General features: G+C 40.3%; 1 protein-coding gene across 4 annotated transcripts in view; it reads left to right on the top strand.

Annotated features, from left to right (window-relative positions):
* usp45 (ubiquitin specific peptidase 45) overlaps nt 1-13,722 on the top strand; it is a 41,536-nt gene that overhangs the window by 20,041 nt on the left and 7,773 nt on the right. For all 4 annotated transcript variants that reach the window (XM_077576258.1, XM_077576259.1, XM_077576257.1 and 1 more), the window contains exons 7-9: nt 2,919-3,014; nt 4,216-4,346; nt 13,036-13,123. In XM_077576258.1, coding sequence (XP_077432384.1) covers nt 2,919-3,014; nt 4,216-4,346; nt 13,036-13,123 — 315 coding nt within the window. The remainder of the gene's footprint in view (nt 1-2,918; nt 3,015-4,215; nt 4,347-13,035; nt 13,124-13,722) is intronic.

A 13,722-nucleotide genomic window follows, 5' to 3' on the forward strand; every position in this document is an offset into this window, starting at 1 on the left:
CGTACAGCAGGTTAGGGTAATAAAGGATATGGATGGAAGTGTGTTGACAGATGCCAGTAATGTGGTGGGAAGATGGAAAGAGTATTTTGAAGAGTTGATGAATGATGAACGAAGAATAGAAGAGGTGACTGTTGTGGACCAGGAAGTAGCAAAGATTAGTAAGGATGAAGTGAGAAGGGCATTGAAGAGTGAAAAGGCACTCTGTCCTGATGATATACCTGTGGAGGTATAGAATTGTCTAGGGGAGGTAGCAGTAGATTTTCTGACTAGGTTGCTCAACATGATCTTAGATAGTGACAAGATGCCTGAGGAATGGAGGATAAGCGGGCTGGTGCCCATTTTGAAGAACAAGGGAGACGTGCAGATTTGTGGCAACTACAGAAGAATAAAGCTGATGAGCCACACAATGAATATGGGAAAGAGTGGTTGAAGCTAGACTGAGGGCAGTGTTGAACATTTTTGAGCAACAGTATGGTTTCATCCCAAAAAAAGTGTACCACAGATGCAGTATTTGCTTTGAGGATGTTGATAGAGAAGTACAGAGAAGGTCAGAAGGAGCTGCATTGTGTCTGTTGATATGGAGAAAGCTTATAACAGGGTGCACAGAGAGGAACTGTTTTTTTTGTATGAGAAAGTCTGGAGTAGCAGAGAAGTATGTTTAAGTGGTGCAGGACATGTATGAGTACTGTAAGACAGTGGTGAGGTGTGCTGTAGGTGTGACGGAGGAGTTCAAAGTGGAAGTGGGACTACATCAGGGATCAGCTCTGAGCACCTTCTTGTTCGCTATAGTAATGGACAGGATGACAGACGAGGATAGACAGGAATCTCCATGGACTATGATGTTTGCTGATGACATTGTGATCTGTAGTGAGAGCAGGCGACACGTGGAGGAGAAGCTAGAGGCGTGGAGGTTTGCCCTGGAAAGGAGGGGAATGAAGGTTAGCTGTAGCAAGACATCTGTGTGTGAATGGGAGGGACCCAAGTGGAAGAGTGAGGTTACAGGGAGAAGAGACCAAGAAGGTGGAGGACTTTAAGCATTTAGGGTCAACAGTCCAGAACAATGGAGAATGTGGAAAAGAAGTGAAGAAGCGTGTGCAGGCATGCTGGAATGGGTGGAGAACAGTGTCAGGTGTGATGTGTGATAGAAGAGTTTCAGCTAAAATGAAAGGGATAGTTTATAAAACTGTGGTGAGACCAGCGATGTTGTTTGGTCTGGAGACAGTGCCACTGAGGAAAAGACAGGAGGCAGAGGTGGGAGAGAGGAAGATGCTGAGGTTCTCTTTGGGAGTGACCAGGATGGATAGAATCAGGAATGAGTACATCAGAGGGACAGCACATGTTAGATGGCTTAGGCTTTGGAGATAGTCAGAGAGGCCAGACTGAGATGTTTTGGACATGTCCAGAGGAGAGAGAGAAGTGAGTATATTGGCAGAAGGTTGCTGAGTTTCCAAATGCCAGGCAGGAGGTCTAGAGGAAGACCAAAGAGGAGGTTTATGGATGTAGTTAAAGAGGACATGAATTTAATTTGTGTGAGAGCAGAGGATGCTGAGGACAGGGTTAGGGCAACTGATGCACTGTGGCGACCTTCGAAGGGAAAAGCCGAAAGGAAAAGAAGATGTATTTCATGTGAGGGTTTTGAAAGTTTTCCATAGCGATGTCATCATCAAATGTAAGAAAGCAACATAAACACCAATATAAAATGTTCAAGTTTGTCTAAAACAGTGCTTAACAACTGTTTTCTGTCACAATGACCCCAGGAAGAAGAAAATATTTCACACACCCCTAATTCTTTGCCGCAACTATAAATAGCATAATTATTTTTAAGTGCACCTCTGCATAATATTGTATGCTTATTTACATTTAAGAAGAAAAAAAAACGTAATATAAATCTGCTGGATTACATTGCTCATACCCCCTGCTCACATTCTCACAATGAGAACACCACCGCCACCTACTATAGTCAATGTGCAATTTCACTTTATTCTAGTATAGTTATTTTTATTTATGTATTTATTTAAAAAAAAAAAAAGCATGTTCCTCGGGTGAAACACTGTTTGTTTGTTTGTTTTTGTTTTTTCCGCCAACCAATGCGCGGATCATGTGCAATCCGAGCCGTGGGACCTGATCAGTACGTCTCACACACTCTTCTTATGATCTCAAAATATGCGTAACCACCCACAAACTCTTACAATTACTTTGTATGTAAACAGGCCAGCTTTTGAGGTCCCATTGAAATATATTTAATGCAGTTACAAATGTAATGCAAACTTGGACATGTTTACCTGCCCACACATGAGTGGCTTTCGGTTGGTGCAGAGCTTGATCACAATACAATTCAACCATAAAGCCTTCCCAGTCTGTCTCTGGTTGTGTCATGGTCACTGCAAACTGACATGCCTCTTTAACAATAGACCTGTTTTTTCCGCCATTTTGTTAATCACCCCTAGGACCTTCCTCTTTGATTGAAATTCGAGTGAGTGCGAATGCTATTCCTTCTCTCTCACACCCTCTTTTTCTTTTGTATTGTCTCCTTGAAAACTGCAATCTTTTTGGTGAAAACATGTAATTGTTAGAGGATGAGCCGTGTCTGCATTCACAATGCCAGCACCATTGTGCCTTTTCCATAGCAACTGTCTTCATTGCCAAGATGTGACCAAACAAATCTATTGAAAGCAAAGGAAAAGATACTTCTCTCTCTTATGGGACACTGACTACTCCTAACCAAGACTCTTCCTTCATTTTAAAGCAACACATGAGAAAATGACCATCACACCTTCAAAATTGGTATAATATTACATGAGGATCTTTTTAATGACCACATAGAAAAAGCTAAGAATGGTTTAACAAATGTACAGTATCGGATATAGTAATGTGGTTTAAACATAAATGACAAGTTTAAAATATCTTTCTTTTTGCAGAATCTTTCCCAAACGCATATGCTTATTGACCTCATCCAAGAAGTGAAGGAGAAAGGGTATAAACTGAAGATCTGCCCCCAAGATGAGAGCAATCTGGTACAGCTACTATTTCCTCTTCTTCACATTTTGGATTTCTTTTTCAAATGCTAATTGTCAAGTGACTGGGTGAATGTTTGTTACTGGTTTTGCAACAATTGTTTATTTTTGTGAAACTGACATGTTTGTCATTAAATATTTAAATAAACTAATGAAATAAAAATGGATCAAAATTAAATGTAGCACGTTTTTTGCATATGGCTAAATAACATTATTTTGCTGCACAAATGTAAAAACGTTAATTACTGTGAATAATGTGTTTATACAAAACCCTTAATTTTGCCAACAAATAACTTTTTCGATTATGTTAAAGTCTGACTTTTTAAATGACCCCTTCAGGCAACAGTGTGAAATGTATTCTTATTGTCTTGTAACATTTTTCTCAACAACTCGTGTTGATACCTTATTTTTGGAATTACAGTACATAAATTTTTCATCTAAAGTCCACTTTCTCTGGTCCAAAGCCATTGCTGGGTTTATAAAGAATATTTTTGTCCTGCCACAACGTCCGTTTTGTGCTTTTTTTGTGCAATAATGCGGCACAGTGACCAAATGGTCCACATGTCCACTTCACAGTTCAGAAGTTGTGGCCAGGGTACTTAGTAGGGCTGTCGCAAAAAAACTATTTAAATCTCAAAACAGTTTTTGACTTGAAAGATACAAATGAATCATACCAAATAGAATCATTCTATTCCAAAATATATCCCAATACTTATTGAATCGTCATTTTTTGGGGAGTGAAACCTTTGAAGGAAATGCTACATGTAAAGTGCTGACAGGTTCATTCATACTGTATGTATGTAAAACAGCAACAAGAAACTCTTGCATTATACCCTCTCAAACTCTGAGCTACTATGTATCGAATCAAATCGTAATCCCACTGAATCAAACTGAATCAAATTGAACCAACCGTACTTGAATCGTATTGCACTGAATGTATCAAGATATGTGTCTTTTATTTATTTATACTCATCTTTTATCGGAGAGATGCACACCCCTATAACTGAGTTTAGTGTTGAACAATGTAAAAGCATTTTTGTGCAAGGTATCCCTAATGTGAACATTTCAATGGCACTGTCTGTATGTTAGACAAGTAGATTCTTGGGAGTTATTGGATAGTGAATAAATGAATATAGACTTTTTGTTACTTTGTGAGTCCAATAATCTTGTCGTAATGTGATTTATTAATTTATTTTTGCAGGCCCCATTAGTAGCGATGCTTCCCAGTCCAGAGCCCCTGACTGCAGCCATGCTTCTCTTCCTCCAGTGCATGAAAGAACCAGGAAAAGGGCCAGTTAATCCGAAGATTCTCTTTAATCAGCTCTGCCAGAAGTAAGGCGCTCTTCTTATTATACTTATTATTATCCTCATTATTCTTTCTTCTTATAATTATTCTTACTATTATTCTTTTTTTATCTTCTTCTTCTTCTCATGTATTATTGTTATTAGTAGTAGTAGTAGTGGAAGTATTCATTTTTCTCGGGAAAAAAAGCTTTGAATTTCTCCCCCCTTTTTTTTTGCGGTTGGATTTAAAGGCCAAAATTATGCTCACAATTACTATTTTTTTCTGGACAGCCAGACAGCCACCTGATGTAGTAGGTTATGTGATGCTGTAAGATGGTACTGCTGTGATTTTTACAGTGTGAGAGGAGAAATGAGGAGAGAATACGCTACAAAGCGCAATAGTGAAACAAATTTCAGTTCTTAGAATTTTTAAGAGACGTGTATTATGTGAGATACTCGGAGAGAACAGGCAAACTCCACACAGGAGGGGCTGATCCAAGTTTCAAACAATGAACCACCAAACTACCAGTAACTTTTTTCAGTGACATCTGGGGAATATCAACATAACATAGCAAGGGCAAAGGGAAAAATATAAACAAACTGTTAGAGTGGACTTGAGGTTAATGACTTGAATGGTTTATATAACAATAACATACATATAACGTACACTGATCATCGTGCGGCGTGGCTCAGAGATAGTGGTCGTCCCGCAGCCCAGAGGTTGTGGGTTCGAGCCCATGCCATTGTGACCACATCAGAGTATCCTTGAGCAAGATAATGAACCCCCTGGTGCTCCTGATGCTGCGTCCCTTTGAGGGCCTTGTAAAGTGGGAACGCAGTATATACTGTAAATGAAGTGCCATTTACCATTTAAAAACTTTAAACAGAAAAGATGTCTGTGGGTCACATGCTTGATGCATTTTTATTTATTGATTGCAAGGATTTGCAACAAAATATTTGGTCTTTTAGAGGTTTGTATATTGTTTTAGATATTGTGGCAATGTTGTCTGGGCTGAGTTCTTGTTTAAGCATGGTGCATTGCAGGAGTTTGGTATTGCACTGTTGTGCAGGTGGGTGACCAGGATATTTGATGCTGGGTGACTAGGTACATCTCTGGTGCGGCTTTGACATTTATTCTGGTACCTAGCTTTCATCAAGCAGTCGTGTGCATTTGTTCTCGTGTGTGCATATGCATGCGTGCGCGTTGCAACCTCACCTGGTACCATTTCAGCCCTCAGCACTCAAGCAGCCTGTGTGCATTCAAACAGTAAGCATTGCAACCACCTGTATGCAATCAAATGTAACTAATTTTACATTGTGCTAATCTATTCCACTCCTATGCATTTGAAATTAAAGGTATTGTGTTAACCTCAGTACTCAGATACATGATGCCTCATTTTTGCCCACAATTGACAATATTGAGATCCAATTGTAACAAAGAATATGAGTGTTCTCATTTACAAGTAATTGTCTTAAAAGGTTGAAACAATTCTTAGACTTATGTTTGTGCTAACTGTTTTGCATTTCCTAAGATACAGATACAAATTCTGGACTTAGATATATTGGGGGTGGCATGGCACAGTGGTCATCTCGCAACCCAGAGGTTGTGGGTTTGAGCCCGTGCCATTGTGACCTTGCCAAAGTGTCCTTGCGCAAGATACTGAACCCCCAGTTGCTCCTGATGCTGCATCATCAGTAGGTGAATGAGTAGTCAAAATATAAAGCGCTCTGAGGGCCTTGTAAGGTGGAAAAGCATAGCCTGGAAACCAGATTCGTCTCTGTAATCAGTGGATGAGTCTGGTCACTGTCGGCATTAAAGACCAACTTTGAAGTAATTTCATGAAATGCCAAAAAGGGTCACAGGTGATATAATTAAACATTGTCCAAAAATAAAGCATGAAAAAACAATTTTTATTTTGTATATTTGACAAAATAATCGTTTTTCCGAAGTTAGAGCCTGGTGACTGACAAACCCGGAAGTGATACGTCACACCGGGGACAACAATAGCAGAGCTCAACACGGAAAGTGTACAAAGCCAGTCAAAAAGAGATTCAGAAAGCGATATGTCGAGTTTAAATGAGGAGATCCATTTCTTTGAAGAGTTGGAGGAAGAGGAGGAGGTTGGCATGTTATATGTTGGACCATACAGTATATGTATGAGCCAGATGCTGATCAGGACGCTGAAAACGTTGTGCCCGGACGACCTGACATTGAGATTAGAAGATTGGTAAAATATATATGCTGCCGTTATTAGTCTAGCGTTGCTGTGCTGTAAATTAGCACTATGAGATTACCTACCATATTTTCATCACCATAAGGCACACCGTTAAAGGTGCATGTCGCAAGATACAGAGTTTTTGCATATTTGCGACCTCTCTGGTGAAAAGCGGAATGGAAACCAGTGATGTGCACGCGCCCAGAGTGCCGAGTTGTTAGTTAGTGGTAGTTTTATTGTGCATTGCTTATCATAAATAGACCCTATCGCTTTTTAGTGATGAGATCTTACCTTTTTAGCAAGTTGTGGGTCCCGTTTCATCTTTTTAGGTCTTTCCACATACTGCAATATTCACGCTGTTCCAATATTGATCCACGTCCTCCCGCAACGCTTGTGCGACTTCAGTTTTACCCTTAATGTCACAATCGACAGGTGTTATCCTTTCCTGATCAGTATCCTGACCGTGGTCGGGGGACGCATTTTCCTCCATGGTCAGAGTCATCTTCGGGGACAACTCCCGTTGCATGTCGCCAAAGTTTCGGCCCGATTGTCGAACAAAAGGAGCCACCAGGAGACGGAGGGTCGCACTGCACTGTTGGTTTATTATTATTTTCACACACTTTTATATCCGCTCATCTTTTTTTCCACGGTCGCGTCCACACGCTCCCAAACACTTGCGACTTCCCAGCGCTTCCGCAAAGCGAGCGTGCACGCGCCTGGCAAAACCTTAAGATTCTGTCACGAACACCCGATCATTATTTCACGCTACAGGAAAATAGGGGCAACAGCCATTGTGCCACAATAGTACCTCCTGTCCATTATACAATTCTTAAAACGTGTGGGTGAAAAATATGGTTATTTTAACACTCCAATTTGCGTCAATCTTGCGACATGCACTTTTAAGGCACGGTTAAACATACGTAGCTCAAAACATATGGTAGCAGGCTTTCACTTGCTAGCGTATGTTTTTAAAAAGGCAGCGGAGCAAAACTGAGTTTGGTTGTATTTTAAGTATTTAACAATGTACTCGCGTTACTTTTGATTAATCCTCAAAAGTCAAAGTCCTCATCTTCTGTATCTGAAACGTACAGCTTGGGCTACTTCTCCATCAAACACCTGGTTCCCTCTTTTGTCATTGTAGTATTGTCAGAGTCAGTCTCGTTCCCGTGCGGCTTCTCAAAAATGATGCTGCTTTTGCGAAAGCTCCAGCATTAGTGCAAGCATACACGTTTAGCCCAAGCTTGCACATTCATTCACAAATTGTGGCGTAACTTGCTGTCGTCGAGCAGTTCCATTGCATGAAGCCAAAGCAATGACACCATACGTCCTACTAATATACAGGAAACCCGGCCCTAATTGCGGACTGGCAGGCATGAGAACCCAATAGACTCACATCATCTTTCAGTTGAGTCTTTCGGGTTCTCATGCCTGCAAGTCCTCCACCAGGGCCGGATTTCCTTTTTTTAAATATATATTTTTTTAATTCCTTTTAATTTTTCCTTTTGGTAATCTTACCAATTCAACATGTCATCATCATTGCTCTCTCTTTTTTATTTTTGGGTATGCGTGAATATGTGCGTGTGTGTGTGCATAAGTGCGTGCATGTGAGTCTGTGCTCATTAATTCACCTGAAGCCTATTAAAAATCCCATTCCCTTCACCTAAACCGAAGACTTCAGAATCCTGATAGTCGTGAAGTTGTCCGGATACCCACGGAAGGATCAAAGAAAAGAAAGAAAAGTGAAATCCAGCACCGACCAGACACCACCTACTACCCACTGGGTTACAAACCAGAATCTTTCACCAACCCCAGAAACATCTAAATTCCAACAAATTAGGGAGACCTCAAGAGAGCAAAGGAAAGACTGCAGAAAAGAAGGAAGGATACATGAAGCAGAGTGACATCCACAGACATCAGCCTCCTCAGATTCAGCGACTAGAGGAAGAAGCCGATTGTGTTAGAATTTTGGCAGATGCTGGTGTGGTGGATCTGGCATGCATGAAAACCTCCACCAAAGAAGGGAGTCGTCGACCCCCGGCCAGGACAGGACAACACTCTCGCGGGGGGCCACCGCCCGGAGAGCATACCCAGAATGGTCTAGCTCCAATTGTTTTCTTTAATAAATGCACCTCAGAAAAAAACTATTTTGTTTAATGTGGCAGTCTTAATAATGTTCTCAGCCCCGGTCCTCGAGTACCCCTATCCAGCCTGTTTTCCATGTCTCCCCAGCCAACACAGCTGAGGATCATTATCAGACTTCATGCAGAGCTTGCTGATTAGCTGATCGTTTGAAACACCTGTGGTGCTTGTGGGAGACATGGAAAACAGGCTGGATAGGGGTACTCGAGGACCGCGGTTAAGAACCACTGGTGTAGCTATTTGCCGTTGAAGTTAATAGTACAGCTATATTAGCACCTGTATTGTCTTGCACTTAATGTATATCTAATGTGCAAGCTGGACAATAAAACCAAGAAACAATCATCTTCCCTAATCTCTTTTTTGGTTGAGAAAAACTTTTAGAATGGCCACTGTACTGTACACTTAATTCTGTTGAGAGAAAAAAAATCTGATTTTTTTTCATTCCATTACTTTTTTCTATTTATTTTTTTCTATATGTCAACATACCTACATCTTTGAAAAATATTGTTTAAAATTTGCAGTCTCTTTTCAATTTAATAATAGATAAATAAATAAATAAAAATGCATCAATAAATTTGCAGCAGTCCTATTGGACATTTTGGTAAATGTTACCCAATCAGTAGTTTCCTGTACAGTGTGTCTAGAGGCGAATGAGCAGTTTTATATTAGTAGTGGCCAAAGGTAACTTGTTGTATTAATTAGTGCTGGGTATTGATTTTAATTTCCTGAATCAATTTGATTTTGATTCACAAGAGTTTGGTTCGATTTGAAATAGATTTTTGTCTGATTCCATTGACTTCTTTTTAATCCGATATTGATTACAGTCATTTCTGGACTATGTGGCTAATACAAAAGTGCGGCTTATCCATCAGATCACAAGGAGGCGCACTATAAAGGAAGCACAAGAGCATCAGGCAGAGCAAAACAAACCAATTGAGCCCAAATACAGTAGGAGAGACTGAACGAGAGCGAGGCAATTTGCGCCCTCATGGAAAAGGAAGTAGCGGGAACCCGGTGCGGTAACATTAAAAACACCTGAGGCTTACAGTTGGATGTGGCTTACATGTGTAACAAACTTGAGTATTCCCCAAATTTAGCTAGCGCAGCTTATAGTCAGGTGAGCCTTATAGGCCAGAAATTACTGTAATTATAGAACATCAGTTCTTCTTAAATATTAAGGACATGATAAAAACTCCACAAACATTAAATTCCAAATTAAATTTTATGGAGGCAGCAACTGGTTAAATGATTTTTGTTTATTGATGAATTTAACACGTGGTATAATCACTTATGTGTTACACAAAAATTGAAATCAGTAAAGATGAGATGAAAATATTTTCATAATTCTAATTCAATGATTGTAAATATAAATTAAAAATATTCTGAATTGTCTTAAAGTGCAATAAATCAGGTCTATCATAAATGTAAAAAAATACTAAATTAATAATAAATTGTATTGTATGAACAGTAAATTTCAAGAAAACAGTAAGATACAAAAAACATCGGCCTTTAAAATTCTATTTTCTTATGAATTTGTGGAAAAAAGATTAAAATAATCGAATAATGGTTTTATGAATCGATATCAGGCTCGAAAGGGAAAATCGATTTGATATTGATTATTCAATTTCTTAAACCCAGCCCTAATATTAATCTTGTGATGTCTGAATAAATTTGATATATATATATATATATATATATATATATAAATAATAGTTATGCAAGTTTTCCTTTACATTATCTTGGCTGACTGTAATGCAAGACAAAAAGGCTGTTTGCTACTTGATGAATATTCAGTACGCAGTTTAATGTATCGGTGTATCTATCGCTGTGTTTACTTTTTGCATATTTAAGTGACCAACCTGGCCATACTGTAAGCGATTGAGTGTTTATGTCTTCAAGTGCAGGATTTGTTCATTAGTTGCGTTGTTTACGGGTGCATGTTGCTCATACGTGTGTGTTCAGGGCATGAGCTTGTGTGGCCCTGTGTCTGGTACTAACTCATCCGGCTATTAATTGTGTTAGCACCGCAGCTGTTTGCATTGGCCAGATTGAGAGCAACGCTACAGGGGCCTTCTGCTTCCCTCCACTGGGACAAGCTTCCAGACCTCCTCTTTCCCACTAATTCAGACAGATTTTTTAACTTTTCTTTTTAAATTTTTAAATTTTTTTTTTTTTTCCTTTGTCTTTCTCTGACTGGTATTCTTCATTTACTCTGACTACACTCTCAGGAGGACAGATAAATAAAACAAGAAATTGACATTTTATTGCATGCTGTTCCTTTTTAGGTCTTGCAAATAAATGACATATGTGCCCTCCACAATTTTCACCCCTCCACCCACTTGTCCCTTTTGAATCCACAAATATTATGTCTGTATTTAAGGGTGGGGGTAGTTGACTTAAGGCAACACTAGACCTCCTGCCAGTGACCTGTGCTGATGGACAGGTTGTTGGCCATCAAATAAAGTATCATACCACAAGGACTTTGTGCTATAGGGCATTAGGGACTAGTTTACCAAACGATTTTAACACACTAGCCCAACACTTCTACTGTATTTCTCTTAAACAAAAAGTGTTGCTTTCTCACTTTGTGCCATGCATATGAGACCAACCTGTCCTGTAAGTAATGTGGCTATCTCGGCCCAACAGGTTGATGTGGCCTTGTCCTTTGCTGCCCATCTGCCCCTGACATCTGTCTTCACATCTGTTCAATGTAGACAGCCAAGGGATGGATGCAAAAACAGCTTTTCCTTTCCACACACAGGCATTATTGCTTAGGTTGGTTGACTGTCCAACAAGGGGGGGAAAAAATCCACATGCAGCCTACATGATTTACACAAAGATTTGTTGTATAAGTAACTACTGTGTTTTACAGAAAATATTGATGGTTTTGTGTAAATCATGATGTAAATAAAGGTCTTCAGATGGTCTGTTAAATTTGATGCAATAAAATTAAGAATTGCCCGTCTTTTGGTCTGCTCTTGATGGTATTGGATCCTATTGAATGGCTCTTCAAATGATACTATGACATAGATAGAAAGGCAAACAGACGGCTTCCCACACGCATAGGCAGACAGATATGAACAGAAACAATACTCTAAAATATGAACATTTTTGGCCTTTTTTTTTTTTTTACTGTAATTGTTTAAATTACCAACAGGATCACAATATCTTGAATCACGATTGAAGCATCTGAATATTTTTAATGTTGAACAGTGGAGAGCCCCTGGTATGAGCCATCTCCTTATCGTGGTGGAGTGGTTTGTGTGTCCCAATGATCTTAGGAGCTAAGTTTCGTGGGCTTTTATGCCCCTGGCAAGGTCACACTTGGCAAACAAACAAAGTACGCTTCACAGACCCCTTTGATGATTAACATACTGTATATGGAAATAGTTTTCCCTTGCTCGGACACCTGTCATCAGGGCTCCTTCTGGAGCCAGGCCTAAAGGGCGTGATTGGAAGGAACAGCCCCCTTGAGTGGTGTTCTGTTGTTGAACTTGTGTGCTCATCACAGCTTTTCCATAACGAACACCATGTTCAAGCATAAGACTGTCCATATGGACTCTGGACTGATAAACTGGGGATGGTGGTGGGAACGTACAGTGTGTTCCAACTACAGGGCGATGACACTGCTTAGCTTCCCTGCTAAGGTCTATTCAGGGGTGCTGAAAGAGGAGGGGTCCTTTGGGAAGTCGAATCTCAGATTCAGGAGGAGCAGTGTAGTTTTCGTCCTGGCCGTGGAACAGTGGACCCCTCAGTACACCCTCGCCAAAGTCCTCAGGAGTGTATGAGAGTTCGCCCAAGCATTCTACATGTAATTTACGGACTTGGAGAAAGATTCAACCATGTCCCTCAGTGAGGAATGTTTCGGGAGTATGGGAAACCTAACTCCGTGAAACGGGCTGTTCGGTCCACGTACGACCGGTGTCAGAGTTTGGTCCACATTGCCGGCAGTAAGTCGGATTTGTTTCTGGTGTTGGAGTTGGACTCCATTGATTCTATTCATAACATTTTATGGGCAGAATTTCTAGGCGCAGCCAAGGCGTTGAGGGGGTCAGGTTTGGTGGCCTTAGTATTTCATCTCTGATTTTTGCAGATTATGTTGTGGTACTGTTTGCTTCAGCAAGCTGTGATCGCCAACTCTCAAAGGAGTTTTTTGTAGCAGAATGTGAGCTGGTTCGAATGAAAATCAGCACCTCCAAATCTGAGACCATGGTCTTCTCTGCAAAAATTGCTGCCCCCGCGACCAGACTCCGGATAAGCGGAAGTAATTGGATGGAACAACGGAGAGCTTTTTAGCTGTTGAATAAGAATTGCAGAAGCTTATTTTGATTTATGTTTTATTGATTTTTATATTATTCATTTATGTTTTATTTTTTTACTAGGGCGTCACGCTTTAAGGGGTATCAACAACAGGACAGCCAGGAGCTCCTTCACTATTTGCTGGACTCCATACGAGTAGAGGAATCTAAAGTGAGTAATTCATTCATTCATTCATTAGCTGTACATCCTCACAAGGGTCGTGGGTATGCTGGAGCCTATTACTTTATATAATACCTTTCATTTATTTGATGACGTTTATTTTTTTTTAACTCCAGTCTGTAGCATTCAGCTCATTAGTAAGTTGGTCCTTATTTTAAATATTTTCATCCATTCATCAAGTACAATTTACTGTATTATAAATCTGAGCTTTGATCTGATGTTTTATATTGTGTGCACTTCAGTGGCTGTGACAGTGTGTGACATTTTTCCACCCCCCCACCCTTCACAGAGCAATTAGCAGACCTAAAGTCGCTTTTTGGAAGGCTGAGATGTTCCCAGTTACCCCACCAGTGGCTACGTGAACCTAGTGGGGGAAGTTAGCGGGTGTGTTTAGTGGCCAGCCGCAGGCTTCACAGTCTCGGCTCCCATTCAAACTTGTGAACATTTGCAGTTGTGCCACTTCAGGGACTTGCAAGTGGCATAACCAACATCATTGTGTGATCTTGGGAAACCCACAGCTGCTGAATGAACTCAGGGGCTGCCCCATTGTGCTTGAGGGTCACCCATCACCCCCTCCCTATATGCACACT

This window comes from Vanacampus margaritifer, chromosome 9 (assembly GCF_051991255.1).
Source record: "Vanacampus margaritifer isolate UIUO_Vmar chromosome 9, RoL_Vmar_1.0, whole genome shotgun sequence".
NCBI lineage: Eukaryota > Metazoa > Chordata > Actinopteri > Syngnathiformes > Syngnathidae > Vanacampus > Vanacampus margaritifer.